The sequence below is a fragment of the Cydia pomonella genome, chromosome 1 (assembly GCF_033807575.1).
Source record: "Cydia pomonella isolate Wapato2018A chromosome 1, ilCydPomo1, whole genome shotgun sequence".
Classification (NCBI taxonomy): Eukaryota; Metazoa; Arthropoda; class Insecta; order Lepidoptera; family Tortricidae; genus Cydia; species Cydia pomonella.
The window spans coordinates 44,512,108-44,531,231 of NC_084703.1; the positions used below are offsets into that span (position 1 = coordinate 44,512,108).

Sequence of the window (19,124 nt, forward strand, 5' to 3'; positions counted from 1 at the left end):
CACTTTGAGCAGCGTGCATTAAGACCACCTGCATATGTTTGCATTTCTTTAAAATGAACGCCCCGCTGGTCGCTGCCGCTCTAGTATTCGCTCAGTTTGAACCACAGCGTGTAACTGACTATTGTTAAACCCTCATTCAATGCAATAAGGTACAAGATCAGTAAGCCGTGTCCGATATTACTAGCCTGTTATAGAAGTGGCCACGATGACGTTTGTCGACGCGACCGCGCCCGCTGAAGGCGTGGACACTACGTCCCCTAGAACATTTTAATAATTCTTATACTATTCCCTAATAACCCTAATTAAGGGTACAAATATTTGAAATTTGGTTTTTATACAGATGAGGGAGTAGACCTTCTGTAGCAGCATTTCTGAACCGAATCTGTAAAGCTCTTTAGAAAACTTGCCGTGCTCCTGTTACATTTGACAATAATGAAATCCTTAAGCTCTGGTTTCCTAGGATAGCAGTGCCGTCATATAGCGGCCGTAATATTACGGACGTAAAAATAATTTTACCACCATTTCGTACAACGTTCTAGTGACGTTATTTCACCGCTGTCGAAGAGAATTGATTGTAATAGAGACATCCAAAACAGATGGCGCTGTACTGTTCCATATGTTTTGCGGTCACTGAAGTGTCAAACGTCAAGTTTCACAATCAGTTACCTCAAAATGTATGGAGCTGTACAGCGCCATCTCGTTTACCTGTTCAAATCGAAGCACAAAATTGTCTTCGATTTTATATATTGGACCGCTATATGACGGCACCGCACCCTGGGAAACCAGAGCTTTAGCGACTTCCAAATTGATTGTCACTATGACAGTTGACGCGGCAGGAAATGTCACAAAAGTCAAATTCCTTGTCTATTCGCTGTGCAGCGTTATGCATCAATCGTAGAGCAAGGTCTTACCATAAGCGCTGCTCCGACCGGACACGCCACCAATGCTGTCGGCGCCGGAGCCGCCGCTCTCGGAGCCCGCGGAGCCGGGCGGCTCGGCGGGCGAGGTGCGGAGCGTGCTGCCGTCGGTGGCCGCGGTGCTGCCTTCGTCGTCGGATCTGTTACAATATTGGTACTATTAGCAATATAATCTCACACAACCAAAGTAGGTGTCATCATTCACTTGCCCTTATCCCATTCATTTGGGGTCGGACAGCCTTGTCTTTTTCATTCATCTTTCTGTCACTCGTCATCTATTCACTCGCGTTCGTTTCATGTCATCTCTCACACAACCCATCCACCTTTTCCTAGGTTTTCCTCTCCCGTTCCATCCCTCCACATTCATTCGTAATACCTTTCTCGTCACATGACTTTCATCCCTCCGCATCACGTGCCCATACCACGCTAGGCGATTCGCTCTCACTTTTTCTATTATGGGTGCAACTTTCAGGCTTCCTCTTATAAACTCATTCCTTATCCTATCCATTCTTGTCACACCACACATCCATCTTAACATTCTCATTTCCGCTACGTGCAATCTATTTTCATCTGTCACTTTTAGGGCCCAACACTCTCATCCATACATGACGACAGGTCTTATGATGGCTTGTTTGCCACCAAAGTAGTATAAAAAAAATGTACATGTACGTACCCCGGCGGGGAGGCGGTGGCGTCGCTGAAGCCCGGCGCGGGCGGCGGAGGGGCGGAGGGCGCGGGGGGCGCGCGACGCGGCTGTTCCTGCAGCGAGAGCGCTATGGCCAGCTCCACCATGGTCTCGTCGTCGGCGTCGGGCGGGATGTCCAGGAGCGCGTCTAGGCCTGCTCAAAATATACAGTTCTCTCCAATATGTTCGGAAATGTTCACCTTAATGTAGCAAAAATAATGCAAAGATGTAATGTTTTGAAAAGATGTGTCCCGCCGAGTTTCTTGCCGGTCCATATTGGGATACCCTCCTCCAATTGAGGGGGGATTTAAATCTTCTCGGGTCGGAGGTGTAGGGTTAGAGCCGGTGTAGCTTTATTTGACGTTTAGAAGCGCATTGTAATATGCATACTTGAATAATGAACTATCTTTATCTTATCTTTATTAGTACGGAAAATTCTTCAATATGGTCAAACTCAAATTTAAAAAAAAATCAAACAATTATTGTCGTGTTTAGCGGTTGATGATTATTTTACTTTATTTCCTCGCATGTTTGGAGAAAAGCACTACATATGCCTCGGCAGGAACAGCGATTCATGGATTCGAAAATCGAAACTCTTCCATGAATTGCCATTTCCCGGCCTCTGCAATAATGTACTATTATTATAAGGCTTAGAGTGAAGATACGCAGATCTCAACGATTTGAAACTATCAAACCACAGAACTGTGTCGAGATAGAAGAAAAGCGTTCATCGATTGGTAAGGGAACCGAGCGTGTAACATTTTGCGAAGATACTTTGACGTCACGAGTAATTTAATGGAAACATGTCGCGCGAAAACGATTCAAAAGCATCGATCAAAACGCGCCAATTCGATTCTAGGTGTCATTGAAACGGATGTAGCATATAGGATTTTCCTTCGCGGCGACCACTAGATCCGTCCGGCGACTTTTTTGCACGCGAGGGACATACACTCATCCCTTCTATCTCGATATAGTTCTGTATAACAAACTGCCTATCTAGAACAAAATTATATCATGGAAATAGTAGGATATCCATTAACCCCCTTATTCATAAACGTGTACTAAAGTTACGATGCCGCTGATCATCGTTTGTCCCTTTCCATCATACCAATACGTCAGAATGGGACAAACGACGATCAGTGGCATCGTAACTTTAGTACACGTTTATGAATAAGGGGGTAAATGTTTACCTCCATCAGGCGCCAGCAGCACCATCGGCTCCAGCGAGTCGTCCACGTCCATGTATTGGTTCTGCTCGTGTTCAGCTTGGGACATCTCCACGGCGGACACTATGGCCTCCACCACGGTGGAGGAGGCGTGGGCAACGTTCGCTACTGTTGAGGTCGATGGGCCGACTCCTGAAACACCGATTTATTATTTAAGTAGGTCGCGAACTGCGTACGAGTAGGTTATGGTCAGTTAAGAACATTGCAGTCTCGGTTTCGCGAGCTCAATTTTTTTTTTATTAGTTGGCCATATCAAAGAGAAATAAGAAGACCAAGAGTGGTCACTCCATAAAACGGTTTTGTTACCAAAAATAATATTATTCTCGTAGTCTACCGGAACTCTATTTTCAACTCCTACGCTTACTCTGGTTATAGGGTCCGTGCGCGTTGGAGGATCTGCCATCTTGTGGCCTGAATCGAAACAATAAACATGTACATTCACACGTCACGTGTTTTCTTGTGCATAGTAGGTTCTGCCATCTTGTGGGCTACGTCGGAACAGTAAACATCACATTTACGCCTCGCGCCAAAAATCTGACGGCTTCTGTGTTGCCTCCTACAGTTCATGCACGCTCCCTATAATATTAGCTGAAAATCGTTGAGCATTAGACATTTTGTTTGCCGCGACATCTATTGTTGTGAAGCAGTACTGAGAGATTCGCTACTTGACGCTAGATGTAGACTATGAAAATAATAGTATTTTTGGTAACAAAACCGTTGTATGGAGTGAGCACTCTTGGTCTTCTTAATTCTCTTTGTTTATGGTCAGTTAAAAAACTGCAGTCTCGATTTCCCGATGTTGCATACAAATTCCATTATTTCTCGAGCTCCAAATTTTTTAAAAAGTTTAAATGGCCATATCTAATTAATTCATACGTCCATTAACCCTTTGAACGCAAAGAGCCACTAAAGTGGTCATGTGCTGTCGTGCCAACCACGCCAACGATCACTAAAGAGGTCATGGCAGACGCTGTCAAAGCAATTTTACTGTTGACAGATGAGGTTTAAATTCGTTTCTCACTAGTTGAGATGTTGGCGTGTATGCCACGCCACATTTTGCGAGAGAGAAAGCGTTCAAAAGGTTAAACAGCCAAACAGATGATCAGTACTTATTATTACAATGTTGGTACCGCGACTATTTAGCCGTCTCAAATAGTGAGGCGTATTTTCGGCAGAAAAGTACACTTCAAATTTTTTTATTTATAAAAAGGGCGACAAATCAAACCTTTTCAATTGTTTTTGTTGTTTTCTTGCACCATTTTTAAGAAAAGCGCTGGCTTCGGATTCAATTAAAGGACTGCAAAGGTTGTTGCATTTAAAATTAATCATCAGCCACCAAGTAGCTACTTCAGAGCCTCGTCAATAGTGTACTATGATGTCTGCGTAAAGGCAACTGCCAGTAGGAAAGAGCGAGTATTTTTTGCGGTTGAGTGTTTTGTCTTAGGCAATTAGACTGCGTCGATTTTGGCTTGTTTGTCGTATCAAACTGTGAAGTCTGGCAAACCTCTGCGGCGATCTACAAGTATTTCTTGCACAAGGAAATAGTCAATCAGTACTCTTTTGCCATCAGGCTTCTCGCTTTCTTGCTGTCAGTCTATCAAACAAAAGCGCTGGTGGCCATGCGGTAAGAGCGTGCGACTTGCAATCCCGAGGTCGCGGGTTCAAAGCCCGGTTCGTACCAATGAGTTTTTCGGAACTTATGTACGAAATATCATTTGATATTTAACAGTCGCATTTCGGTGAAGGAAAACATCGTGAGGAAACCGGATTAATCCCAACAAGGCCTAGTTTACCCTCTGGGTTGGAAGGTCAGATCAGTCGTTTTCGTAAAAACTAGCACCTACGCCAAATTTTGGGATTAGTTGTCAAGCGGACCCCAGGCTCCCATGAGCCGTGGCAAAAATGCCGGGACAACGCGAGGAAGGAGAATCTGTTATCAAACAATTTTGACCTAAAATTAGGGCTCCTTTATTCATTTACAATGTAAACATATACATGTATGTATAGATCGTGTCATTCACGAAGACGCGTATCTTGACACGTATTGCCATGTTATTAAAGGTTAGATTTGACTAATCTGCGCGTCATCGTGAATGACAGGAACTGTGTCTTACCCGGAGTGTTAGGTGGTGAGGGTATGTATACGCGTCGTCTCTTGACTTTAGGGCGGAGGACCCTCATGATGGCCGCCTTCGTGCCAAAGCTGATGCTCTGGTCTTCAGCTAACAGGAGAGACAGGTAGATTTGGTTGCCGAAATCAACCTGTGAAAGGACGTAAGGATATCAATGTTGCCGTACTCTAAAACTTTTAAAATGCTGAAAGATATAGCAAGCGGTCACCATAGCCGCACCTGGGCGTTACCAATTGCGTCTCATCGAAGGTTCATGGGTAAAAATTAGCTGTTTTAACAGCTTAATAGGGAAGAATAGCTACGCGATCCTAATGAAATAACGGTACTTTTTCTATGTAATTTCCATTGCAGAAAACGGTTTCCACTAAGTAAATCTTAACAAATCACTTTGATTTAGATGTCGAGTGCTTCAGCATAATATATATCAGGTTTATAGGTTTCGTTTTAAAAAAAATTGTATTGCAAAAAAAAAGGAAACCTATAAACCTAGTTTTTCATTGCGTCAATAGAAAATGCAAGTTTCTCATTACTTTTTGCACAATCAAGACGGTCTTCACCAGTTGGTGTGGTGAACAAACTATTACCACCCGTGGGCATAATATAGCACTTTCCATCTCAGTATGCTGGCATCACGGATCGGCACTGGTTACTTGCAAAAACTTAGAAATAACCATACATTTCGGTGTATGTTTCAAATGTAGGACTCAGTTCTGTTTCTCGATAACGATTTCGTATTATTAGATTGCTATATTAGAAACGAAATAATTAACAAAGAACGAAAAAAATACCGTTTAAATACCTGCAGGCGTCACTCTGCTGGATAAGATTAGAAACCAGTACATCAGGGGCAGTTTCAAAGTCACACCGATAACAGATAAACTTGTTGAGAAACGTCTACGGTGGTACGGGCACATTCAAAGACGACCTCCTGAACATATGGTCAATGTAGCCTTAGCGATGCCTACGACGACGCGAGGAAGCGGGAGACCACCTGCCACTTGGTTGACGACGGTGGAGAAAAGCCTGAGAGAGCAAGGGATTAATGACGCACACCTGGCACTAAACCGTGCAGAATGGAAGAAGAGGACAGGGAGGGCCGACCCCAAGTAAATGGGATAAGGTCTGGGAAGAAGAAGAAGAAGAAGAAAAAAATACCGTTTACAGTACATATAGTTCTACTTTCCCGCATGCGTGGGGGAATGAGCACTTTCCTTGCATTTGTCGAAACTTTAAAGAGACATATGTACTGTAAAACATTGTACGATACACGTGCGAATAGGTAATTCGCAACTCGTGTTTTAATTTATCACCACTTGTTGCGAATTTCCTATTTTCTGTACTTGTATCGTAAATAACAATTTCGTTCCCATACAAAAAATACCTGTATCCGATCCCTGGCTGGCATACAATAACACCGTTTAGGAGCAAAGTGCGATGAAGATGTACTCACGCAGCACGGATCCGCGTGCAGCTGGAACGCGTGCACGATGTCCGCGAGCGCGTGCAGCGTGTGCTCCACGTGCCGCAGCCCGTAGCTCAGCACGCCGGGCGGGCCGCCCGCGGCGCTGCGGCACGCCGCCAGCCGCCACAGCACGCTGGCCAGCAGAGCTATGACGTGAGGGTCCTTGCTGGCGTCGGACTCCTTCCAGAGGGCTGACCAGTCGCCTGGGAAGCGGAACTTCACTTTAAGACATGTTCATTTAAATAAATTTCATTGAGTTTACAATAGGCTAACCCCCTTATTCATAAACGTCTACTAAAGTTAACAAGCGGCTAATAATCGTTTGTCCCTTTCCGACGTATTGGTATGATGGAAAGAGACAAACGATTATTAGCGGCTTGTTAACTTTAGTAGACGTTTATGAATAAGGGGGTAAGTATTTTCTTCATTAACAAACAGGACAAGTGCGAGTCGGATACGGATTTCAACTCGATAACTTCACGCGTTCCGAGACAAAGGGGCTTGACAAACAGACGGAAGGACAAAAAAGTGACCCTATAAAGGTTCCGTTTTTTGCCTTTTGGGGTACGAAACCCATAACTTCCACACTGAATAATGAAGGGAGCAGTGTGGCTTTATTATGCAAAAATACGCGCATTAGCCTTTTGAAGGCCATCCTCATTAATACCATCATCAATAATGACACGTGCACATCAATACCAGTATTAATTACATTACAATTATACCAGTATCATGACTGAAAAGAACAGCTTTCACAGCGCTATCGCTATGTGCGTAACAACTCCCGAAACTAAGATCATCTCGTGTATAGTCTGTATTTTTAGGTATATTAATTATCTTTAGGTGTATTTTTAAACGTAAACATTGTATTTTTATATTTCAGGGTACTTTCAACATTTATCAGTTAACCAACCAAATAGAAAACTGCCTGAATTTGTTCCTTCGTCGTTCTGGCTTTAATCTATTTAATTAAACGTGAAACGTTTTCATCTACTCTCAAATGGCTAAATATTCGATCTCGTTTTAGGTTCTTTACTAGGGCGAAGTAATAGCAAATATTACAAAACTAAATTACTATTGATTTATCAAATCTTTCCGATATATTCCTATTAACAAAATAGGACGATTACAGCAGCTTCGTTGTTACGTTATGTAAGTAATATATCGTAGTAGAACTACTGAAAGAATTTTCTTGCCCAATAAAATATCTAGTTTACATTCTTTTAAATACCTTAAGATACAGACTATAGGTATAAACCTGCAGCTGGTACAAACGAAACTGTAATGTATCTAAGTACAATTAAGGTTCATTTCTCACCGTCAGCCGGCCGCTGCGGTGTAGGAGCGCTGTATTTGACAAGATGCGCGGGCCGAGCGACAGCTACCCCTCTCGCTAGTAGAACGAGACGGAAGAACGCTTCGGGGTCGATGTTGCGAGGGTCGCAGGTCGCGCGCAGTTCTCGTAGTGATGAGCATACGTAGTTCAGGATTGCTTGGTCCTGTGAACAATTCATATGTTCGTTATAAAGATCATTAATCATTGTAAAAATCAACAAAAAAACTATTGATATAAACTGTGTAATAATGTAAATATTCTCGAAATTTCACGTAACGGAAATGCTCGCTCTTTTTCGCATGGAGAGATAAGGTACTTTATTATTCAAGTAGGCATATTACAATACGCTTATGAACGTCAAATAAAGCTACGACGACTCAGGCCCTACACCTCTGACCCGAAACGATTTAAATCCCCCTTCAATTGGAGGAGGGTATCCCAATATGGGCCGGCAAGAAACTCGGCGAGACACATCTTTTCAGAACATCACTTTTTAATTAACATACATAAAAAAAAACTATAGAATATTGAGTGTGTGTCAGAAGGCTCTCAGGAACTGCTTTATTTTTCTCGTGAAGTATCATAAGCTGAATACATTGGTAAATATTTGCCAAATGCAAATAATAGGTAAATATCTAGACAAACTGGATGAATCTAGTTTATCGTCTGCTATGAGAGAACCGTAGAACAAATGCAGCAAGAGAGAGCATCGACCTTTTAAATTACTAGTTGTCTAAACTGTACAGCACTATATAAAAGATCTCTAAAGTATTTAGTTGTGCGCATTTCTTGTAAATATGACAGACAGTTGTTAAAAAATAAAAATTCATTTATATAGTACTTAATTAAAATAGTATTTACATTAAACAAATAACATTAAAATATAAAACATAAAGGCAATCGTGGTTAACACATTAACTACCATCATCTAAAAAGTCAATGTTTCAACCACTGTTAACCTTTTACAACATCACACTTTGACAGCGTCCGCCATAACACCTATAATTATCCTTAGCGCGATGGGAACGACTATGTAAGGTAGATGCAAGGAACAGAATCTCCATATACCAAAAAGTGTCCGACAAAAAACCATAAATAGGTGGCGCTACAATACCTACAATACTTGAGAAAAAAATCTAATCATAGACAGCGCACTTTACTCCGTCAAAAACGCCTAGGTTCTTAGCTACTCTAGCGCTACTCTGGAGAGATTTAGAACTATTATTTATAGCTGACAGCTGGTCATTTTTGCAACAGTTCTGCCTAAGGAGATTCTGTTCCAGGCACGACTATACTTTTTTTCAAACTCGAAGGGTAGGCTGACTCATGTCATAAAGTTATTATAGGGTTTATGGATAAGCCAAGTTGTGTTTTTATCGTCCTATAGGGACCGTGCGCGTTGGAGGGTCTGCCATCTTGTGGGCTACATCGGAACAATAAACATCACAGTTACGCCTCGCGCCAAAAATCTGACGGCTCCTGTGCTGCCTCCTACAGTTCATGCACGCTCCCTATTGGCATTCAAGTTCTTTTAAAAAAAGTATTGGCCGGAAACGTCAATGGCATGGAACGAATAAAATCCAAATGTCATCCTACCCTTCGCGTTTGAAAAAGACTATAGTAACGACGCCTTTAGGGGTTGTTGGCGTTCAAAGGGTTAAGAATCGAGTACCTTGTACTGGTGGTAGTGCTGGTGGTGCACGGCGCGCAGCAGGCACTGCGCCCGGGCGTGCAGGTGCGCGCTGGCGGGCGCGCACAGCAGCTTGCGCGCCGCCTCGGCGCCGCCCTCCGCGCCGGCGGCGGCCAGCGCCGACAAGGGCGCGCCGGCGCCCAGCTCCAGCGCCTCCAGCGCGGCGCACGCCAGCCGCTCCAGGGAGCTGGGCTTCCATGCGCCGGCGGAGCCTTCGGCTTCCTGTTGAGACGCAACAAACGTATTCGATAGGTAGATAAAAACCTTTCACCACACCAACTGGTAAAGGCCCTCTTGATTGTTCGAAAACGAACGAGAAAGTTGCATTTTATCCACATGTGGGGCAAAGTAATCAGATGCAAATTTTGAGTTGTTTCCTTATGTTAGCTACTAGAATTGACTTTTAAATGATGATTTTGAATGATAATTTTATTATTACATTCATTTGGATTTGATTTAATTTGAATATTTTGGTATTTTATAGTTAATAGTTTCTTCGCGTTGGTTTGGTGAAAAATTTTGTGTTTCACTCGGAGGCAAAGTTTGTTTAACCCTCGCAACGCTCAAGATTCCATTTCTCGAACCACTCGCTATGCTCGTGGTTCAATTTTGGAATCTATCGCTTGCTCGGGTATCAATATTAGCACAAGCGGTTAAACAACAAATTTCCTGCAGTAGTCGCTCCTTAAGGTGGTTCGATTTTCATACAAAAAACAATCGCTATTTATTAATTAATTACACAATATTATTACATGAATAGTTGCGCATCTATCTACTTTCGAATATTCATTTGCGCTAAATTAATAAAAAAACTTTGTTTCATACAGAAATCATGCAATAATAAACGTTATATTTTTATAAATTTTACTCATGTGTGTGTGACAAATGTCGTGTACAAATACATTGCGGCGTTGCCACTCCATGCTTCGGACGGCCATCGGCGCGACGTTGCGATGTTTGACGCGTTTTTAGCTGACTCTGTCGACACTGACACTCAGTGTGACCAGGCGTACGATAATTGTCGTACATGTACGATAATTTGGGCCCCGGTATGACATAATGTTCCAAAGAGCATTATCGTACACTAAAGTACTATAATTTCAGCCCTTGGATGATGCCACCTTAAAAGTCTAGTAATTTGAAGCAAAATATGACACTTTCTCTCAGAAATAGGCTAAAATTAGTATATTTTGGGTGTTCGGCTCCTTGGTGTAAGTTTAAAGTTTAAAATGTCTCAATTTCCTGTATACCGTTTGAGTCTATCCCAAAAATACACAAACATAAACAGATTTTTTGCGCAATTTAGACGAAAATTGTCTTTTTTTTATTATTAATTGGAAATTTAAGCTTATTTTGCTAGACATTTTTAGGGGCTGCCTTTTTGATTGGCGTACGATATTTTTTTCAACGGTACAATAATATTGACACTCAAGTACGATAATTCTCTTCCGCTCGCCTGGCAACACTGCTGAAACTTGACAGGACCTGGGGCCCTCCGCGAAAACCTAAATTCGCAAATTGCGGGGATCTTTCTCTTTTACTCTCACTAAGACGTAATTAGAGTGACAGAAAAAAATGCCCTAAATTGACGAATTTCGATTTTCCCGGTAGCCGCCCTGGTGCTTGACGTACTTGATAGAAAACAACGCTGCCGCATGTTCTGAATTGTGATTTTATGTGTTTTTGGATTGAAAATGATAGCGACGTCTAAATCAAGTTACAAAAATCATCGATATTCTGGTCCGCGAAAAAACCAGGAAAAGTGTAACTGTAATTGGAGTCTACAAAAATGACCAATTCATAGAAAATATGACCTAGAAACTAGTTCATTTTTATAAAACTCAATTTTGCCCGAGATTGTACTTAGGCGAATACCTAAGGGAGCTAAGTGTATTGATCTTGAATAATTAGTTGGCTAATATATGACTCCAACATGATATGGACATTTACATCATAACTATTATACCTAGTTGGTTACTAAGTTATGTTACTCGATTTCTTTCTTTCTTCCTAGCGTTGTCCCAGCATATTGCCACGGCTCAATCGAGCCTGGGGTCCGCTTTGACAACTAATCCCAAGATTTGGCATAGGCACTAGTTTTTACGAAAGCCACTGCCATCTGACCTTCCAACCCAGAGGGTAAAACTAAGCCTTGTTGGGATTAGTCCAGTTTCCTCACGATGTTTTCCTTCACCGAAAAGCGACTGGTAAATATCAAATGATATCTGTTCTGAAGTTCTGTTACTCGATTTGCAACCTCTTTATTCCCGTTAAAACAAATGCTACCGAAAAAATAAAAAATGGCATAATGTGGTGGATTTGTGAGCTATAATTATATACCACATAACGCTTATCTCGTCGTATCCATAATGAATTGGGGCCTAAAAGAGAATCGTATTCCAATTTTTTGAAATGCTTGTATTACTTTCTATATTAACTAAAAGTTGCCTTAAAATTCAGCTTTTATACTAAAAACGGCTTTAAATATGTTAAATTAACAAAATATATTTTGACAGATGCTTTCGCGCCCAAAACGCTCTTTGAAAATTGTGTGACGTCACAGTTTATGGTTTGACACATAACTACATACACACGTAGAAGATACGAACTGTCAACTGATATTTGTCATTTGTTGTTAATCGCCTAACTGTCAACAGTGTCAATCCGAGAGTTGTGACGTCATCAGAATCTTCAATGACGTTTCGAGTTTGGTCACGTGACGTGTGCCAAAAGATATTTTAAATTCAATATTTACAAAAATATGGCCATTACAGGTCCCCTAAAAGTAGTTTAACGTGTTCTTATAATCCAAAAGAATTTATTGGGATACAATTATGCCCTAAGATTTGTAGATGGAAACAACCCTATTGCGTTGCACAAATGTGGGCACCCGCCAAACATGATTTTGGGTGTGTCATACTCAGGGCTAACACAGATTCATTTCTGTGAAAAAGGTGTGAAAACCGGAAACTGGAAACCGTTCTCGAACCAACAGTGAAGCCCTTAAGCCACACCCTATTTCAAAACCAGCCATGGATCTTTGAACAAGACTCAGCTCCTGCACATAAGGCAAAAACAACTCAAGCCTGGTTTCGAAGGAACAAAATTGACTTTATTGCCCACGAAGACTGGCCGTCCTCCAGCCCGGACCTTAACCCCCTGGATTATGCCATATAGCAGGTTATTGAGGAGAAAGCCTGTGCTAAACCCCACACAAATCTTAACTCCCTCAAGCGGGCCATAGTTAAGACAGTGACGGAATTAGACATGACAATCGTGCGTGCCGCTATGATGACTGGCATCGTCGTTTCAGGGCCTGTGTCAAAGCCAGAGGAGGCGATTTTGAATGATATTGTCATATGTGATTCCTGATTTTGTGTACTTCATTTTACTTATTATTTTATAATATATACTTTATTAAACTTTCGTTGGTATATTTTATGTAGATAAAGATTATTGCAGTAACAGAATTTAATAACCAACTAGGTAGAAAAAATGCAATACATAAACACATAAATTGGATATGATGTGATCCTTTGAATGAAATTGACAATAAATAAAATAAATAAATAATTTTCTATCCCTAGGCATTGTGTGAAACTTCTAGTTGTGTCAAAATATCGGGAAATCAATAATATAAACAAACATGGTAAATATCTCATTTCTTTTTATAATGTTTATAAATAGAAGGCCATGCAATTTTGTAAAAAAAGGTTTTAATTCTACTGTAAAATAGTACCTACTTTTACAGTAAGGGAAAAAAGCGGTTTTTTTTTTGAAAAAAATACCGGAAAATCTGACTTACAAATTTGGACTTTCTTAGGTTCATTCTACTTAGAATCTTCTCCACCCTAGCATTAAAAAAAGATATCCTAAAATATCCATACCATTACGTCACATTTTAGTGTGAAAGAAATTTCAGTGTAAAACTAAAATTTCAATACAAATTTTCGGGTTTTTATAGCACGAGGATTGATTATGCTAGTGATTCTGAGTTGGAAGAACCCAAAAATATCATGATGTGTGAGAATCAGATTTTTAATATTTTTATGGAAAAACGCTCATATTTCTCATAAAATAATTTATTAATAATAGGTACTTGATAATACTGATAACAAAAAAAAAATTAATGAGTCTCGAACCCACATCCTCTTGCATGTATTTCCACGTACATACCGCAACGCTATTGAAGCCTACTCACGCTGTGCCAAATTGTCTACTACAAGGATCCCAGTACGACTGTTTGAATGTGTGAGTGATAGTTAGAAATAGAGTCAAGAAACATTCTGTCGACATTAAGGGGTAGTTTTTGTACAATGAAGTGTTCAATGTTTGTTTTAATAGTTCAATATTTATTTAAAGAGTGCGCTAAACATAATTTACAGTATAGAAATACCAAAGACTACTCCACAAAAAAAATAAAACTCAAAATTTGCAATTGTGGCGCCATCTAGTGAGGTTTAAGCTTTGGGTAACCTAGTCGAACCACCTTAATATCTGAAAATCGTGATCATCAGATGACTGTTATCTATTTTATTTAGACCACCTACCGCAGACGCGTGAATTAAAGCCTTGAGAAATTGGTTACAGAACCTTTTCCTCTTGTATCCTAACATCAGGGTTTTTTCACACGACATACCTGTGTAGTCTTAATGTCAACGTACAGAATGAGTCCATCATCTAGATGACGTAGGGGTCTTGCGAGGGCTTAATAGTCATTTATTTTACAAGGAGGCAAAGTTGTTGTTTAACCGCTCGTGCTAATATTGACACCTGAGCAAGCGAAAGGTTCCAAAATTCCAGAAGTGGAATCTTGAGCGTTGCACAGGTTTCAAGGCACGAGGGCTAAATAAACTTTGCCTCCGAGTGAAACACAAAATATTTCACCACACCAACGCGAGGAAACTACTATGATTTTCCAAAAAAATCAAATTAAATCAAATCCAAAAGAACGTAATAAAAACATATCATAGAAAATCATCATTTTAACCCTTTACCAGGCTAAGGGATATATATTTCCCACATGAAGCACTTCAAACATGTGTTCTATTTTCGTTGAGTAAGACTGACATTCCATTGTCATTTTTGAACTGTCAGCCTGGTAAAGGGTTTAAGTCAATTCCACCAGCTAACATAAGGAAACAACACAAAATTTGCATCTGATTACTTTGCCCAACATGTGGATAAAATGCAACTTTCTCATTACTTTTTGAACAATCAAGAGGGTTTTTACCAGTTGGTGTGGTGAAAAATGTATCACCATCTTGTCATTTCTGTATAGCTCCGACTAAATTTGTTATCCCTCTATAGGTGAGCGCAAAGTGCACCTTTGTCCCGAATATCTCTTTTACCCTAATGTCTAAAGACGTTCAAACAACACATACCTGTGTTGTCTTACTGGAAGACGGACACGACGACGGGTCCTCATTTTCCTCAGGCCACCCGAACTGCTCCTTATTCTTCCCGTACACCTTGACGGAGTCCACCATGGAGATGCCGTCGGGGTCTTGCGAGGGTCCGAAGTTGATGATGACCTTCTTGTCGGACTGGAGGGACTCTTCGCGTGTGAGAGGTATGTCAAACCAGCGGTTGCGGAGGACGACGGTTGGAATTGTACGACCGAGGACCTGATAGTTATAGTTCCATGAGTATTATTATTTTATTGTACACAAATTAAATTTGACTAAGAATCTGGCTGATGAGATTCCAGCTGCAGGATTTTTAGACATAAAAACTTAATGTTGTAAACAAGTAATAGTACATTACTACAGGCCGAGAAACGAAGGGTTTCAGGCTTAGTAGATATTGATGGCCGAGCGTAGCGATACCGGATAGAGATGCTCGACCGGCAATCCCATTCCTCGCCGAGATTCGTATAGTGCTTTTCTAACTAGCTTGCAATAAAAAAAGTTGACGTTTAAAAACAAAAGAAGGTTGCTTTACAGGCCTAGGTGTGTAAGGGCTGTATGAAATACCTTCTCATATCATTTTCACTCTTATAGACATGTTGATGACAGGTAAGTGAAATGATACATCTTAATGCTTAATACTTGCAAGTATTTAGAAAATATAACATTAGTTTAGACCAAGGTTTTAATTTCACACAAAATTTACCACGCCTCCAAGTATAGGCCTACTAATCGTATGAACATATATGCCAGATTTTCACAATCCGTTAGTGATAAACAAATCAACTTATTTATGTAGTGTTGGCATATATTGATTTTCCAAAACTACTTATTCTCGATCGCTGCAGAGTAAGCTTGGTCTACCTCTACAAATCTTGGTTAAACTTTTTTTAGAGATATCGCTCGCTCGCAAGGAACCAGCACATAATTTCTCGCTCATTACAAATTTCTCTTTTCCCTAATATGTCAATATAACATACCTCGATATAAGTGGGTGTCCTGGCAACATCTTGACTGCCGAGCAAAACTCTTATACCGCAGATGACCATGTTCGGATCAGAGTTTATCACTTCAATGGAGAACCCAGTCATTTTGGTGGATACCACGTACAGTCCTATGAAAAACACAAAGTTATGAATACATACATACATATCAATCACCCCAATTTCCCGGAAGGGTAGGCAGAGACCACAGATTTCCACTTGCTACGATCCTGACATACCTCTTTCACTTCCTTCACTTTCATAACATTCCTCATATTTAAGATGCTCTTAACCTGGTCTTTCTTCAGGATTTCCCCGATTTGATCAGAGAAAGTCCGCCGAATATGACAAAGGTTAATAAATAGAGATATCAAGATTTTTCACAAACACAAGGTCTTTACAAAATAAAACATACTAACCTAACCTAACCTAACTAATGGAGAAATGGAAAATATTACTTTGCTAATCCGCGAAAAGACAACGTGTTAGTCAATCAGTGCTAACCCGTTATACTTACTTGCGTATTTTTACACGCAATTAATGTTTGCACCCTCCCACCGCAAAAGTAAATCCGCAAATAAATATAACAATCCACCACCGAAAGTACACGTGTTTCGTCTCTCTACGAGGCATCCTCAGGAGTTGGTGACGGTCCGAAGTCCAACAACAGTCAGTTTCAGTCGTTTTTGTTATAATTGGCATTTCTTTTGTTCAGTGATATTTGCTACGCTATAGATTCAAATTTCTCTGGCAAATTTTGGATTATTTTCTTGTACGGCTGGGCCTTAGGAGGATATTTAAATCGTCTCGTGCTTTATTGCGTGATTGTGCAATATTGAATCTTTCACCCTACGCTTTTCGCTATACGCGGGAGATCGCATCGATGTCGATGCAAATATTTCCGCAAGACCTCGTTCATAGATGGGCGCTTGTCGTCGAGTTGCGGAAAATCGCCCGAATTCCAATACTATAGATACAAAATAAGGTATGTTTTAGCTTACCGGTTGTGTTGAGCCTGTGCTTGATCTGAGCGGTATTGTAGACCTGCAGGAGGTCCTTGCCTCCGAACTCGACGTCGGCCATGGCGACGCAGTGCTCGAAGAAATCGATGGGGAACTGCGGGGAGCCGTTGGTGTTGGCCTTTGATGAGGCCGCCTGAATAACAGTTTATGAAGTATTCATAATTAACCACGCGTTAGCGAAGGTCTAAGTCTCAAGTTGGACAGGAATGCCTTCGTATGTCCGGAAAATGGCATAAAGAACTTAAGCGCCAATAAAGTCTATGGTAAAACCATTGCGAGTTTGCTGTGATAATGACTTAAATTAGTACATAAGTATTTAAAATTTTTACATTTTTAAGCTTGTCATACACAACTCATAAAAGCCACTGATTTAGATGATGACTGAGTTAGATGAATGTATGTTGTAAGTGCTGCTGAGTTTTCTTTGAAAGACATTTCCTTTACAAAAAAGAAAACAGTAATTGTGAAATTGTAAACAGTAACTAGTACAAGCTTTTAAAACATCACTCGCACGAATCATAAAATATCAACAGCTAATACTCTTCTCTTCGCCAAATTATGACAGCGGTCGTTTCGCGATCCGCGTGGCGCGGTGCACTGCCGTTTTCACGGGTTATATTTGTGTCTAGCCTAGTGCCGGGCGGCGCAATACAAAATTATAGCTAAGGAAGTTTGAATCTAATTGTATTTTAAATGAGGCTAAATTTCATTCGTTTTACGTGATATAAAATGCTACATTGGGCGATACGAGTAATTTCATCCACAACAGACAACTTACCTGTTGAGCCTTCCCCTTAGAATGTGTGAGCGCTCTCGGCCTCCGCCTCGGCGCATGCGTCGGCTGTATCGTAGGCGACAGCCAGAAGCCCGTGTGCTCGGGGCTGGCTGCGTACATCCTCAGGCTGCCGTCCTCGCAGAGGAGGATGAGGGTGCTCTTTTGCTCCCCGCCACCGCCGCACCAGTGGCGGACGGCCACCATGTCTGTGATCTTGGCTTTGGCTGGGATGACCTGAGGGGAAAAGTGTGATACTCTAATGAACAATGCCATTTGCCACTCTGCCGAGTTCATTCATGGGCAAAACAGATTGAGATGATAGGAATAATCAACGCACAGTGATACTATAGTATACAGTGATATTCGAAAGTTTCATTGTTTATCATACAAAACTGACAAATGATAGTGAGTTCACCGACGTGTTGCTATATAGAGAGTGGCGAGTTCAGTTGGGATCAAATGAAGGATCCTGATTTGGTATGAGAGTTACTGTTTTTATTTTTTTATGTACGCAAATTTATTTTTCTGATTGACAAAAAAATTAAGCTGTTCCTTTCACTGATATGTTAAATTTGTTAAATATCCAAAGGTTATGGCGCCAGCGCGCGTAAAGATGCCGCCATACCTTTGGTCTATGCTCTGTAAGATGGCGCTACTTTTTGATATTTAACAAATTGAACACATATCAGTGAAAGAATAAGGATCAAAGTGAAATGGCGTTCTAAAAGTTTTAATAATGTGTCGAAAGATGGCAGTAAATTTACTGTGGCTTTACTCTACTATATTCTCTCTTTGGTTATATCAACATTATGTACTTGCTTAACCATGCTTACCTTACTAATCTCCCTCCCCTGCCTCTTACTTTAGCAATCATTATTTGCGACCTTAACATACCTTGATCTCCTGAACGAAGATGTTGTAAGGCGTGAGCATGAGCACCACAGGGTTGTTAGAAGCCTGCAGCACAGCTGTGACCAGGCCTGGATGTCCGGGGACCTCGGCCCATTGGCAGAGGGCTTGGACACCGCCCTGCTTGCCGCCCCCGCGACCGCCTTCTTTGGGCGGCGTGGTTAGGGATTGCGGGATCAATGCAGTGCCTGGAAAAATACAGAAGGTCACTAAAATCCGTAAATTAATTTCGTATAGGTTTTTTTTTTGTGGAAAGCTGAATCGAGACTAGCTGACGATGTGAGTAGATTCGCGCGAAATACTCTGTGCAAGAAATACCTCGTACAACTTATTCAATAGTTACATGATGACTTATAAATAATAAATAAATAAATACTATAGGTCAAATTAACAAAGTCCCACAGTAAGCTCAATAAGGCTTGTGTCGTGGGACTTGTGGGTAATTAAACAACGATATATATAATATATAAATATTTATAAATACATAGAAAACACCCATGACTCAGGAACCAATAAATGCCCTTACCAGGATTTGAACCCGGGATCATCGGCTTCATAGGCAGGGTCACTACCCACTAG

At 41.0% G+C, this 19,124-nt stretch overlaps 1 protein-coding gene across 7 annotated transcripts in view; it reads right to left on the minus strand.

Annotated features, from left to right (window-relative positions):
* LOC133524761 (protein purity of essence) overlaps positions 1-19,124 on the minus strand; it is a 145,994-nt gene that overhangs the window by 75,926 nt on the left and 50,944 nt on the right. For 5 of the 7 annotated variants that reach the window (XM_061860908.1, XM_061860920.1, XM_061860914.1 and 2 more), the window contains 13 exons: positions 18,531-18,733; positions 17,640-17,870; positions 16,841-16,994; positions 15,837-15,970; positions 14,833-15,075; positions 9,431-9,670; positions 7,741-7,921; positions 6,411-6,625; positions 4,943-5,090; positions 2,793-2,960; positions 1,591-1,756; positions 912-1,057; positions 186-257 (listed from right to left, as the gene is read on the minus strand). In XM_061860908.1, the coding sequence (XP_061716892.1) occupies positions 186-257; positions 912-1,057; positions 1,591-1,756; positions 2,793-2,960; positions 4,943-5,090; positions 6,411-6,625; positions 7,741-7,921; positions 9,431-9,670; positions 14,833-15,075; positions 15,837-15,970; positions 16,841-16,994; positions 17,640-17,870; positions 18,531-18,733 (2,301 nt within the window). The remainder of the gene's footprint in view (positions 1-185; positions 258-911; positions 1,058-1,590; positions 1,757-2,792; positions 2,961-4,942; positions 5,091-6,410; positions 6,626-7,740; positions 7,922-9,430; positions 9,671-14,832; positions 15,076-15,836; positions 15,971-16,840; positions 16,995-17,639; positions 17,871-18,530; positions 18,734-19,124) is intronic. The other 2 variants (XM_061860916.1, XM_061860940.1) reach the window with 1 other exon arrangement.